Source organism: Pelodiscus sinensis, chromosome 6 (genome assembly GCF_052426305.1).
Source record: "Pelodiscus sinensis isolate ZL-2025 chromosome 6, ASM5242630v1, whole genome shotgun sequence".
In the NCBI taxonomy this organism is placed as follows: Eukaryota; Metazoa; Chordata; order Testudines; family Trionychidae; genus Pelodiscus; species Pelodiscus sinensis.
In genome coordinates this window covers 33,056,996-33,073,527 of record NC_143057.1, presented here as the reverse complement: position 1 = coordinate 33,073,527, position 16,532 = coordinate 33,056,996, and the positions used below count along the sequence as shown (strand labels likewise).

The 16,532-nt window shown below is 42.7% G+C and overlaps 1 protein-coding gene across 3 annotated transcripts in view; it reads right to left on the bottom strand.

Annotated features, from left to right (window-relative positions):
* The window catches only part of PIP5K1B (phosphatidylinositol-4-phosphate 5-kinase type 1 beta), a 162,508-nt gene that overhangs the window by 53,756 nt on the left and 92,220 nt on the right, over window positions 1–16,532 (bottom strand). For all 3 annotated transcript variants that reach the window (XM_006137852.5, XM_006137851.5, XM_075931678.2), the window contains exons 6-7: window positions 10,747–10,899; window positions 6,166–6,465 (exon numbers count right to left, since the gene is read on the bottom strand). In XM_006137852.5, coding sequence (XP_006137914.2) covers window positions 6,166–6,465; window positions 10,747–10,899 — 453 coding nt within the window. The remainder of the gene's footprint in view (window positions 1–6,165; window positions 6,466–10,746; window positions 10,900–16,532) is intronic.

The following is a 16,532-nucleotide window of genomic DNA, read 5'->3' as shown; positions in this document are numbered from 1 at the left end:
CAAGACAGAGGATATAAGCTGATGTTGGGCAAACCACATTAGCTTTTACTTGACAAATTCTGAAGCCTCACAGAACCCCAAAATTAAAACTTTGATAAGTATAACATTTAGTTTAGAGCATTGGCAGATATCTTCTAAAACACAACTTTCAACTTTAAAAACAAACAAACTGTTTGGTAATAAGTTCGTGAATTGAGTCTGGAATTGAATCCATGTTTACACAATTTGAGAGAGCACCCTGCTGGGTATGTACACTGCTTCAGGGTGTACAGTGCTCAGGACTTAACAGCATTCCTTTTTTCTTCCTGAATGTCTAACTGCTAATAAAAGCAATGGCTCAGGAATAAGAATCCTAGAATATCAGAACTGCAAGGGAGAGAGGTCAAGTCCAGTCCCCTGCCCTCACCGCAGGACTAAGCACCATCTAGATAGATCATACCTGAGAGATGTTTATTTAACCTGCTCTTAAATATTTCTAATGATGGAGATTCCACAGCCTCCCTAGACAATTTATTCCAGTGCTTAACCACTTTTTCCTGATGTCCAACCTAAACTTTCCTTGCTAAACCATTTGTAAAAGTGAGAAGCTGACTCGACTTTAATAGTTACTTGCTTATACAAGACCTAAAGAAAAGCAGCAACCATTATCCAGCACAATAACTGACAGACAACAAAATGCCTACATACATCCAGGTTCTGTTGTGTGGAGCTGTTTCAGTATTGCCATCTCTTGCCATTCTTTTGGGACTCTTATGCTATTTGGGTTTAGCTCATGGGATACTGCGGTTATATGAGAATCTCAGTTTTCATAAAGAGAATAAAATCAGGTTTCTAGACTTCATGATTTCAAAGAACAGCCCAAAAACGTTCAGGCAAGTGAACTCCAAAGGTTCAAAAGTCAGATAGCAAATACAAAAAATAATAATAATAAAAAAAAAGATTATTCTGTAAAACTCTCATGGTTATTAAACTGATCGCATGATTTTGGGGGCTGAAATTATGATTGTGAAAACTTGTGGTTTCCTAAAAATCAGTTATGCAGCACAACATTCCCCCCGCCCCCTATAAAACTTTCTTAGTTCCCATTCAAGGACACTAACCTCAGGAAGAACAAACAAATGAATAGTTGAGCAAATGGTTACTACACAATGGTATGCATCCTACCAGATAACAGGAAACCTCAAGATCTTGTAATCGGTAGTTTAGTTGCCCTCACCAATCCCATTTAGGTCCTGCATCATGATCTCATTAAAGTTAATGGGAATTTTGATGAAATACTTAATTAGCCTTTCCCCCCCCCCCCCACAAATTTCAGATCCTAACTTGAATTCAAGCCAGATTGAAATTTAAAGTTATGATCACCTGAAATAGCTGAATTTCACTTGATTCCACAAACACAAAGTAATCCATTAGTTGTAGAAAATAAGCAGATGCAGATCATCTTCTGCTCTTCCTCTTCCCTCCCCGTGTCACATATCAGGCAAGAATTTGGCTCTAGATACAACATTAAGCTTTGTCAAGATATTAATATTAAATCTGATTTTACCTAATTTGCTACTGTATATTTACCCTAGCATTGTGTATTTTCTTGCCTTTGTATATAATATGCTATACACATTAGTTAATGGATAAACAGGTATTGTAATACACATTTGCAATAAACTAGATCATTGTTTTCTCAAGCAAGAGTTATGTCACATTAGTGGATCATAATAGGAAAATGCAGATAATTGTTACATCCACTGTTGTAAGTTTGCCCCAAATTCTGTGCAAAGTGAGCTATATGAGATGTCTAATGAAACCTTATGCTATGTTGATTATGTTTGTGCAGCTCATACATATGTATGATTTTTGTATGTAAAGTTATGAATACGGGCTTTGTACATGTACTTTAAATGTTTTCTGTCTGGGGAAACAGCTGCAGGCATTGACCATCTATTGTGAGAAGTGGTTACTAAGGGTACGTCTAAACTACATGGCTCCGTCGACGGAACCATGTATATTTGTTGTTTTGGCAAAGGTAAATGAAGCCGCGATTTAAATGATCGCGGCTTCATTTACATTTACATGGCTGCCGCGCTGAGCCGACAACCAGCTGATCAGCTGTTCGTCCGCTCAGCGCGCTAGTCTGGATGCTCCCCTGCCGACATCAAAGCCCTTTGTCGGCAGCTCCGGTAAACCTCATCCCACGAGGAAGATACCATCACACTGGAGGACAATGGATTTTTCTCCGCTTGGGCAAGATTATAAAAGGATCCTGGGGGTTCCTCCATCTTTGTCTTCAATCACGCTCTTTACTTCAGAAGCATCCCTGCTGTGAACAGAGAGCCTGGAATGATCTGTTGATCCATCTTAAGGATGTACTCCGAAGACTTTTAAGACAGCAGTTTATTACATCGCTGCTAAGAGCCTGCATCGAGAACGATGCAATTGCAACGTTCTCGATGTATGTAATGTGCTTTCTTTAACAATCCTACTTTCAACCTTTTCTTTCCTTTTATTAATAAACCTTTAGATTTTAGATTCTAAAGGATTGGCACAGCGTGCTAATTTGGATAAGATCTGAGGTTTAAATTGATCTAGTAGTCACGCTAGTCCTTTGGGATCAGTAGAACTTGTTCAGATTTGGCGAGATTGGTTATTATAACCTCTCATCTGTGTAAAGGGTAGTGCTGATTGTGGCACAGGTAAAGCTTAAGCAATCACCTTAGATGCTCGTGTAAATTGCTGGCTAGATCAGTAGCTGAAGCGCTCTTTGTGGCTGGTTTGGTGCTTTATAGAGTACTACCCCTAGGCCTGAGCTGTAAGTAGTCCGGGTTCTAAGCAATTTGCTCTGATTTGATCCTTAGAACAGTGCACCCAGACCAACTGGTACATTACTGGGTGTATCTACCTGAGGAAGTATTGCAAAACAAAAAACCTAGTGGGAGGAGTGCGTGTGGTGAAAGTCAGAGCAGCCACACCTTTGTTTTGTACAGTCTAATTTTGTTTTTCAAAATGTAACTCCCTGCCTCCTATGACTGTAGAAATAAACCCTTAAAATGTGAGCTACATGCATCTGACACATTATTTGCCTGAGTGTGCAGAGATCTTGGAACAATGAGAATTGTGAGTAGCCCTACTCTTCAACGATTTCCAACTCAGATGCCAAAGATAATACATGAAAATTACAAACAACGTACATTTTTATAAAAGCAGTGGGCAACCTGTGGCCCGAGGGCCACATGGGGCCCACTGGGATTCTATGTATGGCCCTCAAGGTATTTTCTTTACTGTTGCCCATGCATAAGGTGTCACGGAGTGTGGGGGTGTCACTAGGCCCTGCACCCCCATCCAGATGGGACTCAGTCAGCAAGTAGAAGAGAAGGTTTATTCATTGACAAGGACACAGCATACCACAGACTTATTACAGGAACCAGGAGCATCCAGTACAATCCATCTTGGGGATAAGGGGACCCAGAGCCAGGACTCTGGTCCCCTGCCCAGCCCCCCAAGCCGGCTAGGCTCCCTCCTCCCTAAGCCAGCCGAAAAACTAACTCACAGACCCAGCAACAGGTCCCAGATCTGTAGGCAGCCCCATCCCATCTTTTGTTCAGATTCCGGAGCTCAAGGTCTTATTTGCTGTCACCTGGTCCTCAGGGCATGAGGCTGGACATTCTTCCACAGTGAGTCATGCCCAGCCTTCCTCTCCTTATCCACAGTGTTGCAGTGCTCAGGGAAACTGAGGCACACACACAGAGTTACTACAGAACAGCACAGGACAGTAGAGTCTCATACAACACAACTAAGCAAACAGTGAACACAAAAGCAGAGTGAATACAGTGACTAAAAGAGTGAACAAAATTCCCACTATGTCACACAAGGGTTACCACATTCTGCTGGTTTCCTCTATATACAGTAGTTTTTTTTCCAACAGGTTTTATGAAAGTGACATGCATTTAAAGCAAGGACACAAAGTGAGGTGCGTGCTGATCACACACAATATTAGGAGAGCCGTGTGCTCCCTCTGCATTCAAAGTGCTGCTACAGTTCATTTGGCACATCCTGCAAATACTAGATACACAAGCGTAGTTAGCAAAACTACACAACTGCAGGAGACCATCTTGTGGTCCACTGAAATAGAGGACTACTCATGCAGCCCACTCACTAGCCAAGGTTGATCCTCACTGATCTATAATCTTAGGGCTTATCTTCACTACTAAGTTAAATTTATGCCCCTGTATCGATGCAGTAGCCACAATGTAGCACATTTGGTGAAGGCACATTACATTGACGGGAGACTGCTCTCCTGTCCACTTAATAGCTTCCACCTCTTATTGAAGTGAAGTAATGTTGACAGGAGAGCGTTTCCCGCTGACAGAGCTGTGTCTAGACTGTGCTAAGTTGATGCAAGTTATGCTGCTGAGGGCATTTCCCCCTCCTTCATTACCCCGAGCAATGTAACTTATATTGGCTTAAGTGGTACAAGTTGGACCTCCCTGGTCCAGGATCCTTGGGACCGGTCCCCAACAAGGGAGTTTGCTAGATGACGGGAGGTCTACGTGTCTATGTCCCTGTTGAGCTCCAGGCTCTGCTGCCTCCTCTGGTGCCAGCCCCGAAAGCTGCCAGACTACTGGCCCAACTCTGGTCCCAGCCACCAGCAATCTCTGCCACTGGAGCTCTGTTATCCAGCATCATCCATGGTCCTGTCTGGACCAGAGAGGTTCAACCTGTAGTTTAGATGAGCCCTTAGTATTCAAAAACTTGCTTCTCCCCCATATGACAATACATCCGCCTTTTAAAAATCTCAGCCTCTTTTACAGTTAAATTAAGGCGACACATTGTGAAAGCTGATGTTTAGCCTTCACCTCCACAGAATAAATGCTGAGAACACATCATACTTTGGAAACAGTTCCAATAAGAATTCCCTGCACATAATCAAATTACTGGTTTTTGTCCTTAATCTAATTTTCAATCTATTTCTTGCCTCCTTTATACAATTTTTTATTATTAACTGTTTCAGAGTTTTCTTCTCAAAGCTTTGATTGTATAAATTAACCTCTCTGACATTTGGGACAAAAGAGCGTCTGGATTTTCACACACTCTGCATCATCACTAATGGCAGAAGCGCAGAATGTGCTCACTGAAGAAGGCTGAAGGAACAGTGCCCTTTGTTAGAAAAGTGTGTCTCAGTGAGCATGCAGCTGACTGTTAGATCACCCTACTTTACTTACAAAGCACAAGCCATTTTGGACACATTAAACAAAAGGTAGCATTCATGATCAACAACAAAACTTGACGTACAGCAGCACAGGTGGCAGCAAACTGCTGTGAGGGCTTTCTAACAGGCTATGAGCTCATTCCAACCTTGCTGGTGTTCTCATTGAACTACTAGGACTCCTACACAATCCAGTTTTCTTCAATGCATCTCTTGGAGCCCTGGGAATCTCTCCCATTTCCTGCTTTCTGCTTGCTCTCCCTTTGTCCTGGAAGGTCCCTTTTCATAGTATGTACCCTTACGTCAGGAATGCTAGAAGAGGATCCTCCACAGTCCCCTTTATACTGTCCTTGCTCTTCAGGAGAATGGCACTGATATTCTGCTTCCTACCCTTCTGGCCTGGAAACAAAGGAACGCTAGACCAGAAGAGACCTCCTAGACCTCCATCAAGTCCAGTCCCTTGCTTGAAGGGGCACTCGGTCCCAATCTGCATGGGATTACGCTGTAGGACGAAAACTGAACCTGATGCCCCTGGGGTTCTATTCATTCCCCCCCCCCCCTTCTGCTAGCTAATGCACAGATTCGTTTAAAAAAGCAACGTACATCAGGGACAAGCCTGGAGATGCTTTGCAGATTTGAGAACAGTACAATTTTACATGATGTACCTCAGAATTTTAAAAATCCCCAAACTTCTGAGTTTTAATCCTTTTTTATTATTGTCTTCTAATAAGTATTCATGACAGAAAGTTCTCTTTTATGTATCAAACAATGTCAAATATCAGCAGCTAAAGACAGAACATTTGTCTTTTTAAAAAAAATGCAGTTGAATTAGGTCTACAATTAAATTGCATCATGCAGCTTCACAGTTTGAATGATTTACAGAGTCTGATTCTGTTCTCAGTCACACAGGTGTAAATCTGGATTAGAGAATCTGAATATCACATTAAATATGAACAATTTTTACTTACTCGGCAATCCCTTTGTAGTGTTTTCATCAGTGCACTGTATGTTTCGGAGTCAAAATATAGTCCTTCATGCATCTCTTGCAAGAAATCCAAGTCTTTAAATGTGGGATTAGATTTCTCCCTTTCTTTTCTTGATGCTCTCCGTTTATACGTAGAACCCTTCAGGTCATATGTGAAATGCATTTTCAGTGCCCGAGGCAAAACATTGTTCATCACAACAATTCTGATATTAATGCCCCCTGATTGAACACAGTACAGTCCATAAAATTTTGGTAAAAGGGTCCTTGGATTCTGGTTCAAATTCTAAAAAAACAAAAACAAAAAGATTTTAAAGGGGTTTTCACACACAACCATATTAATATTGGGAAAAAAAAGGGTGTATGTTACTTTATATTTTAAACAATTTCTTTGAGTGGTCCGTCATTTTCTCTCTCACATTGGGCCCAAACTTGAAAAAGCTAGCTCAACCCAGAAGAAAAAAAAGAGACTATGTTCAAGTGAAATTGAGGGACGGTGACAGAAGTGTCAGGATCAGAATCAAAGACAGACCTAGGGCATCCCAAAAATCAGGCCATGTCTTCTTACCACTATGCACTGAAGTAGGAGAGAGTGGGGGTGTAAGACAGAAACACAGCCTGTTGCTTCTTTTTATATCCTTTTTGCCCATGAGGTTCATTTTGTATATTTTAAGCTCCTGAAATGACCACATTTCCTGTTCTGTACTACCTTGAAGAGAACCACAGTCTTTCATCCCTGCACATCATAGGGTTTTTGTCCTCTTGCAAGAGTTCTATTTAAATTAGGCCAAAAGCATAGCAAAAGCTCAGCATTTTTGCTGCGTTTGGCCTTAATGCAACCACAAGACTGAGTCTAGAGAGAGACTGAAGACATTTAGCAGATGAATCCCCCTTTAAGGGGGTTGGATCCCATTTTACTCAAGCCACTTCTGGTTTAGGTTTTGTGAAACAAAACCCCCATCCAGTGAGGTTTTGCAAAATCTGAGTTACTGCCAATTTTGGCAATGTTTATTATACCCAGATTGTAATTTACTTGAGAATGCAAAAGAGTAATAGTCCAACTATGACATCGCAATCAGCCAAAATGGAAACTCTATAGCAGCGGTTCCCAACCTTTTCCAGATGGGGACCCATTGTGACAATTCAGGAAGACTTGGTGACCCAAGGCAATTCAAAAACAGGGAAAGGAGTGGGGGACAGCAGAGCCACCTGGGGAGAGACTTGATGACCCTTTTGAAATGTAATGGCAACCCATATTTGGGTAGCGACCCATAGATTGGGAAACCCTGCTATATAGTATCCTAAATTCAACTGCAGGCCAAGTATCTAGTGCAGGGCCTCAAACTCCCGACCTGTGAACCATCCCCAGCTTGAGCAATTGCACAATCCAGCCTGAGACTCCCAGCCAGCTGGGAGAGGGCCCTGTCTGTTATTGGCCCCCACCCTCATTCACCCTACCCTCTCCCTCCTATGACATCCTGTCCCCGAGGATGTGGCTTCAGAGATCACCAGGGAGTGGGGGCCTAACACCGCATGAGGCAGCAGTGATCACTCCCCCTTCCCCACAGACACTCCCTGTAGGAACAGGAGCTTCAAGAAAGCAGAGTGAGTATACTTCCCCAGTGCTCTCTGCTTCTCCCATAGCTGCTGCTGTTGCAGGGTCCACAGTGGGGGGCAACCACTGTCACCATGACGCACCAGGCTTCTTTCCCCCCCACCGCTGGTGATCCCTGAAGCTGCATCCTCGGGGATGGGGCACCATAGGGTGGAGAGGACAGGGTGATAGTAGGAAAGGGAGGGTTTGGGGGCCAGTAACAGTCTGTCCTCCCGCTCCAGAGTCCTGGGTTTGATTTCACAATCGCTCCAGCTGGGGATGGCCCACAGGCCAGGAGTTTGAGACCCTTTATCTCGTAGGAGAGGATAAGAGATGGGGAGGCAAAAATCTAATTTTAGACACTAAGAACTTCCATCACCATCAATATGAAAAAGGTAAAGAAGAAATTATTTATATTTTACATTTGTTATGGTTACCACTAAAGCAGTGTTTCTTATACTTTTTAAGACCAAAAAACACCAAACAATAATTAATTGTTTTTGAGGAACACAAAGGACTTTTGTTGGGGGGCGGGGAGGGAGGGGAAGGTCAGGGGGAAGTTATTGAGCAAAAAAAAGAAGGGTGCCTGCCCCTTTAAGGGTGGCCATTTTGAACTATGTTGTTCTCCCCAGCACACCTCTGACTGCCTCACAGTAAGAGTCTGGATACAATAATCACATGAATTAAGCCTTTTTATTTTGATAAATGCTTGTGTGTATAATGTTAACTTTTGATTGGTTAGTGCACAAAAGCAAAGCAAAAAGTTTTTATAATGTGTAGATTTTGGATGGCCAACTCAAACAGATTATACCTTACATCTGACAAAGTAGTTTTCACCCACAAAAGCTTATGGCCAAATAAACGTGCTGGTCTTCAAGGCACCACAGGACTCCTCGTTGTTTTAAGCAGATTATAAATATTAACAATAAAGACAAATAATGCCAGCTATAAGTTCTGAAACTCTGAATGACTGAAGCCTCCTTATACAAACACTCAAACTCACACTCTATATTAACTTAATACCACCATCAGAAAATCACTGAATTTCAAATAAATGAGACGGAATGTGCCCAATATTTTTTTCCCCCTTTTGGGAAGGGATTGGGATCATGGAGACATCAGTTTACTAGAGTCTGAATCCTGCAAAGTGCGAACCATCACCTGAGAGGTGCTGAGGGGCTTGCTTCTTAATGGGAACTCAGTAACTCTCAGGATGAATGTAGCCTCTTTCAGGATATAGTCCTGCTTAGTTCTGATGGTCAATTTATTTACTCTGCTGACAACTGGCCCAAAATTAGAGACACAGTCAACTTAGCTGAAGCCCAAAAATATATCTTGTAAAAAATAAATTTTAAAGAAGTTATATAAATTGTTTTTTTTCCCCCAACAAAATGTGCTAATATAGTAAAATCCAAGACGAAAGCAGTCTAGAAACCAAAGGTAAATTGACACATCTAGTTTCTTTGGCCCCTTGAATGAAATGCAAAGGGCAAGCAAATGGAGAAAAAGAAATTTTACTCTGAATAGTTTGCCATTTTAATATTAGGAAAAATATAAAGATTGTATTAAAATGTAACCATCTTGATAGTGTCCCGTTAGTATTTAAAAAAGGCAGGGCTAGACGAAATACAGCCCAAGATCTGGCCTGTCATGACCCTTCGAGGTGCTAAAAGTCCCATGGTGCAGCAGAGTGCTACCACGGCCCCAACCACATGGGCTCACAGAAGTGGTCAGATGCCATTAGCAAGTGTGTCTTTTCATGCCCCTTGGGGGTGGGAGCAATGGGTCTTCATGCACTGCTCCCCACCCCAGCACCATGTTCACAGCTTAGATTGGCCAGAAACCAGCCAATCGGAGCTGCAGGGGTGGTGCATGCAGGTTCAGGCAGCACATGGAGAACCACTGTCCTCCCTTCCCTAAGGGGCATGCAGAGACAATTTTGACTAAGGATGTTAAGTATCGTGTAACTGACTAATCGAATAGTCGATGCATTTTTGTATTGACTATTCAATTAGTCAATAGGGAGGCGCTGCCCCTTTGAAACGCTGCTGCGGCATTTCAGAGCAGCAGCACCGCACGGAGCCTGGGGTCAGCTGCGGAATCCCCAGCTGAACCCAGGCTCCAAGTGGTGTAGTCTCTTTGAAATGCTGCGAGGAGCCCTATGCTGGGCTCCCCACAGCATTTCAAAGCAGCAGCACCGCACAGAGCCCAGGGTCAGCTGGGGAGTCCCCAGCTAACCCCGGCCTCCAAGAAGCCCTGCCTCTTTGAAATTCCATGAAGAGCCTGACGCTGGGATCCCCACTGCATCCAAAGTGGCAGCGCTGCATGGAGCAGCTGACCCCGGGTTCTGTGTGATGCTGCCACTTTGAAGTACCCCCCTCACCTCCACCCACCTTTCTGCCTCTGATAATCAACTAGTCCTTAACATCGCTAATTTTGACAGCAGCCGAAATACAGCCACTTTCAGGGGAACGGGGCCCTCATGGCATGCAGGCGGCCTACCTGCCTGAGTACTCCGACAGCCAGGAGCCTATGGTAAGCGCCTCCCAGGCAGGACCAGAGCCTACGTCTCATACCTCCTTCTGCACCCCAATCCCCTGCCTCAGGTCAGAACCATCTTCTACACTCAAACTCTGTCCCAGACCCCTCCATAAATATAATAGGAAAGTGCAGCTCGTGACCAACTTACCAAAGTTCTTGTAGTGGCCTCACTGTGAAAATCGCCCACCCAGAATTTGAAGCAACACTGACCTCAATATTTAGATATTACTTTTTGCTGGTGAGTGCAGGCCCACAAAGATGTTTTCTACAGTGTAAGAGCTATAAAAATATTAAGATAAACATCCAATAAAAAAGTCAACAAAATGCTAGAAGACAACGAATGAAATTATTCAGAAATAAATGGAGATGTGAAATATGAAGGATATAGAAAATATATGCAAGTAGAAAAATTAATGATCTGCAGTTACTCACCATGTAGTAACCTGGTAACAGCTTCTGAAGAAACTCAGCCTCTTTGTGTTGAACTGTTTTGATGATGAACTCATCATCACTAGTTACAAAAAATAAAGATCCACTGGCACCAGGGTTGGATAATTCTATTAAAGGCTCACTGCAGATTGAATACTGAAACAGACACAAAATGGAGTTTGCAGCCAATATCAGTGGTTTGCAATATAAAAATCTTTAAAAAGAATGGCCGGTATAAGCAAAGTTCCTTAGTTTTCAAGCAGCCACAGCCTCTAAATAACCAATCTTACAACAGTTGAGAACTGGAAGAGCGTGGATATGTTCCCCACCTCCACTCTGCAGTGAAGGTGCCATCTTCTCCCTCAAGAACACATACTGCAATTTGCCTTTACATTAGATAAAAATTAGAACAGATAGGGATCAGATGTCCCATAGGGGAAAATAGAAAATCTACATATTTAAAATACATTCTAGTGCCTCAAATTTAATTTCTATTTCATGCCCCAAATCTACTCTTTGTCGGCTGGGATGAGGCATACCTGGGTGGTCGACAAATGCCTTTGATGTTGACACCCGCGCGTCCAGACTACCGCGCTGAGCCGACAAACAGCCATGTAAATTTAAATGTAGTGGCGATTATTTAAATCGCTGCTTTATTTTCCTATGCCTGGTAGCCTAATCTACATGCCTCTGGCGACAGAGGCATGTAGTCTAGACATACCCTTAGTGTCATTATTCTATACTATACAGCTGGGGTGAGGAATGTTTTTAAGGTCGGGGCTGCTGACCCACAGAAAAATCATTCAGGGGCCTGCACACAAGCAGCAAAAAAAAAAAAAAAAAAAAAAAAACAAAAACAAAAAACACACACACACACCCCACCTCAAACCCTCACTGACATGGCCCTCAACTAAGGCCCTCAGCCTCTTGGGGGGGGGGGGGGAAGAGGAACACTGGATTCAGATGAGCTGGGGCCATATCCAGCCCCTAGGCCTGAGGTTTCCCACCCCTGCTATACAGAGTTCTCAGGGGAGACCAGTATTTCTCAAATTGGAATTCCTGGCCCCACAAGGGAGTTGTGGGCAGAGTTAAGCGGGGGGTGTCACAATATTGCCACCCTTATTTCTGCATGGCCTTCAGAGCTGGAAGGCCAGAGAGCAGTAGCTGTTGACTAGACACCCATCACTACAATTAAACACAGTTTTAGATTTAAATATGAAATCATGAACATTATTAATTTTAAACTCCTATAACAATGAAACGAACCAAAATAGTCAGTGAATTTGAAAGAGCCCTATTCACGGACATTGAAATTGTAGCACAACAACACTGATAAGGGTGCAGCCCTCAAATAAACTATACTTAAAACGAGTTTGTTAAACTATATATGCACCAGGGAATCATCCTTAAAAACAGCAGCAAATTTTCTAGTCTTTTCAGAACTGAAAGAGGCTGTTCCTAACAAAAATTTACCCTTTCCACTGGGAATATCAAGCAAAGGACAGAGCTTCATTAAATCCGGCTACTATTGAACTCAAAAGAAGTTCTGCCACCAATTTCAATGAGACATAGATTTGCTCCTATCGATGCCAGTAGATGATGCTGTGGAGCAAAGATGTGCAGGAACAAGGGGTTAAGGTGTGGAAAGGAAAGGAACAAAACAACAAACAGTATAATTAGGGAGAAATAGTTTTGTTCTGAATTAAAATGTTTCAACACGTGGTACTTTTTTTTTTTTTTTAAAGGATAATGCATGACATTTTCACTTTCATATTAGTAGACATTCTGTGCATGTTTACATCAAGAGTGTCTTTATACAGTACTATGTTACTACCCATGTTTCTAGCCCCTTTAGCAAACACATGCATGCTTAGTAGTGAAAAGTATTGCTGCTATGATGTTTTGAAGCCAAGTATTTGGAATATTAATATATAATAAGTTACATTGTTGCAATAAAATTGAGATGGCCTATAAGCAAATCCACAAAACCAGGATTACACAGTATGAGACAAGGATCTGATTTTATATTTGCATTTGTTTTTTGCAAACGAAAAACCTAACCCACAAAGCTTTGCTGAACCAAACCCCATGCATGCCTTTAGCTTAAGAGTTAAAAAAGAAAGCAGTTTGTGATCAACACACTGACGTGCTGAATACCCGTGTTTTGTATACTTTCCAGTCACCATTTATTTGTACAAGCTGTTCAAATTTATTTTTCCCCTTCATCCTACTTCCTGCAGCGCTTCCATACTGTACCATTTGGAAGGCGGCAAAGCTAGAAACACAGCTGTGCCCTGGCCAATGCAAATTAACAGTGTAAACCTACTTCAGGGTTCTGAGATACTTCTTCCATTTTCCCCTCCCCTTTTCTCTAACAGGAACTAGTATAAAAGAGTAATCCCAAAGCTTTCAGTTGCTGCACAGCAGCCTGAAAGGAAACTGTTTAAGACAATAGGATTCTGAATCATATCTTTATAGTGGACAGTAAAGAGGCTATGAACAGGGAGACTGATTTTTAATGTCAACATATTTTAATTAAAAAAAAATCCAACTCCTTACAAGCCAATCAAGTAATAGCAGGGTTAAAGCATGTAGCACTTTCTAGAAACACAGAAAATGGATTAGGGACTTCTGGTCTAACATGGTGCCTATTATAATTAGAGAGAAGATGGTCAGATCTGGATTGCTTTAAACAGAATCAGGGCTGAATATATAGCAGCAGCAAAATCTCAAAAGATATTCTCATGAGATTTCTACCATTTTTGATTAAAGAATTTCAGTCATATCCAAACTGGAAAAACTGGTTCCATCCCACTACCAGCCAGTGGTTTCAGATACCAGGATTTCAAATCCAATCTCCCTTGGAATTCAGGGTCCCACGTGTGATCTCTTATTATAACAGGCTGCTTATTTATAATCAAAAGCAATATGAAGTGGATTTTAAGTTAGTTAGAAGCTTGAGCAGAGTAACTAACCATTGAAGAAATGGATGCAACCACCAAAAATAAAAGATCCAATTTTATTCAAATGGTGACCTTTTTGTTCATTAATTCGCACATCCAAGATTTTTACACACACACACACACACACACACACACACACACACACACACACACACACACACACACGCACGCCTGCTCACTCTTATGCCATAAAAAGAGAATCAGAATAAAAACAAAATAAAGTACTGACCACATTTGTTATTTGCCCTAGTAGTAAGTAGAGATGGGAATTGAACTGGTACAAATCTATAAGCCACAAATTGCACCAGTATAGTTTACTCCTGCTTGAAACTAGGTTCAGTTGTTGAACCTCTATAGTCTGGACTTCCTTAGTCGAGTACCATTTGTGCTTCCAGCACTCCATGGGTAGAGCACTCTGAGGGAAAAGCTGGGCCCTACGCTCAGCAACTCCTACTCTGCCTTCTCAGAGTTTCCAGAGCATTAGAAATATTGCATTTGCAGCTAAGGGAGGGAAGAGGAAGACAGGCAGGGTGGCTACAGAGCCCCATGGACACCTCTTTCCCTTAGGCCCCACCTCTGCTTTCCTCAGTAATTGCTGGCCCCTCTGCTGCCACTGGAGTGGAGCTCTGTGGCCCCTTGGCCACTGGTCCAGCAGATTCCGTGGTTCGGGACAAGTCAGGTCCCAAGTGTGCCGGACCAGGGAGATACAACCTGAAGTACAAACTGGTTGTGACGGCTTTCCCTATCTGCACTGGGGCAACTTCTCTGGTTGGTGGCCAGCCACTGCTGGCTGAAATCCACAGTTTAGACAAGGCCTAAGACTACAGTGTCTTCAGATACAACTTTTAAAAAAGGATAGGGCAAGACAGATTTGTCCTTCGACGTTAGGGTCAGAAGGGACGATCATGATCTCCTTCGCACTGCAGGTCACAGAACCTCACCCCCATGACTCCTGATATAAGCCATTAACCGCTGGCTGTTGTGACTGAAGTCCTCAGATCATGGTTTAAAGCATGGGCAAAGGAGCCTCCATGGACCAGATCTGACCTGCCAAGCGAGTGGATCCAGCCCACGGACACCCTGCTGCTCCCCAGCTCCCAAGCCAATCAAGGCATGCAGATGGGAGGGTGTGCAAAGTCTCTTGCTCCCTGCCCCTGCCCTGCCAGCATCGCGTGGCCCTTGCAGGGCGGGGGCAGGAAGCAAGAAACTTGGCAGACCCCTCCCTCCCTCAGGTCCGGATTGGCCTAGGGGTGGGGGGAGCTCGCAAAGTGTTCTCCTGCCAGAAGGCAGGTGCCTAGAGGGAATGGCCAGCTGTTCAGAACAGCTGGCAGTTCTCTCTAGGCGGGGAGAGCATGGGGCAAAGACTTCATGTGCTCCCCCTACCTCCAGGCCAATCAGGGTCTGTGGGAGGGAGATCACCGAAGTGTCCTGGCCCCACATCTTCTGCGGCAGCCTGGGGCCACTTTAAAAAAAAAACAAAAAACAAAAAACAGTGAAGTGCCCCCACCTCCCCAGTCAAACATTATTGCCCACCTTTGGTTTAAAGACTGAAAATTACAGCGAATTCACCATTTATATTGGTTTAAAATGGTAAGTGACTCACGCCTCATGATACAGAGGAAAGGAAAAACCTCTCCAATGTCTCTGCCAATCTGACCCAGAGGAAAATTCCGTCCTGACACCAAATATGGTGATCAGTTCAGGTATTTTATTTTATGAAACCTAAATCCCAACAAACATTTCTGTGGAACACACACAACCTCAACTCCTCCAAAAGAAACAGTTTCACTTTGATCTGAAGTTAGGATCAGTTTAAGGCATCCAAGCACTAGCATAATGCTCTTGTGTTTGGGTTACCAACACTGCAGGACAATATTTTTATTTTAGAAACTAACTAGCCTAGTTTCACTGTCCAAAATGAATGAAATATATGAACATAAACTGATAGCTATGATCTAGAAACATTTTGATTCTTTTATTAAACCAATTTGTGTGCTTATCATTGACAAATAGCTTAGTAAATTTATTTCAATTGTAAAGAATCACCACTGTTAACACAAGGAAAAATATTTGTAAAAAATGTGATTATTTAAATCCCACATTGGACATTTATGCACAGGGAATACAAGCAGCTTCCATAGTTGGAGACATCTATAGCTCTGAAGTGAACTGGCAACTTGCAAAATAATCTAATTTTGCCCTCATAGGCCTCCTCACAACCTTGTCAGCAGCAGATGGTTGGGGGAGAAAGATCTTGGATCACCCTCTTTTGGACGGTGTTGATCCCCACGAGGTGGAAGGTCAGCTCTATCTACCTAACAGCCAGCCAATGTTATACTTTCACATTTGAGCATGTGCCACACACACACACACACACACACACACACACACACACACACACACACACGACTATTAAAGGACTTGTCTACACATTAAATCGTACAGCAACATAATTCCAGCTGCATTGCTATAGCACTTCAATGCAAATCCACCCTACACCAAAGGGAGTAGCTACTCCTGTCACTATAAGTATTATCCTCCCAGAGAAGCATTAGTTGGGTCAACTGAAGAATTCTGAGTTACTTAGGCGGGCTGACCTATATTTTTAATGTAGACCAGGACTAAGTCTGAAAAATCAAAATAAGGAACAGTACAGAAAGTACTTGTTACAAGCATATCAATGTCTCTCTCAGAACATCTCTTTTTCCATGTCAAGGTTAGGACATACAGACATAAACATGATTTTCTTCTGAAGTACATAAACAAGGCAATTAGCATATGAGAACCCTCAATTAGAATTCAATTAGCAAAATTCACATGAGTTTT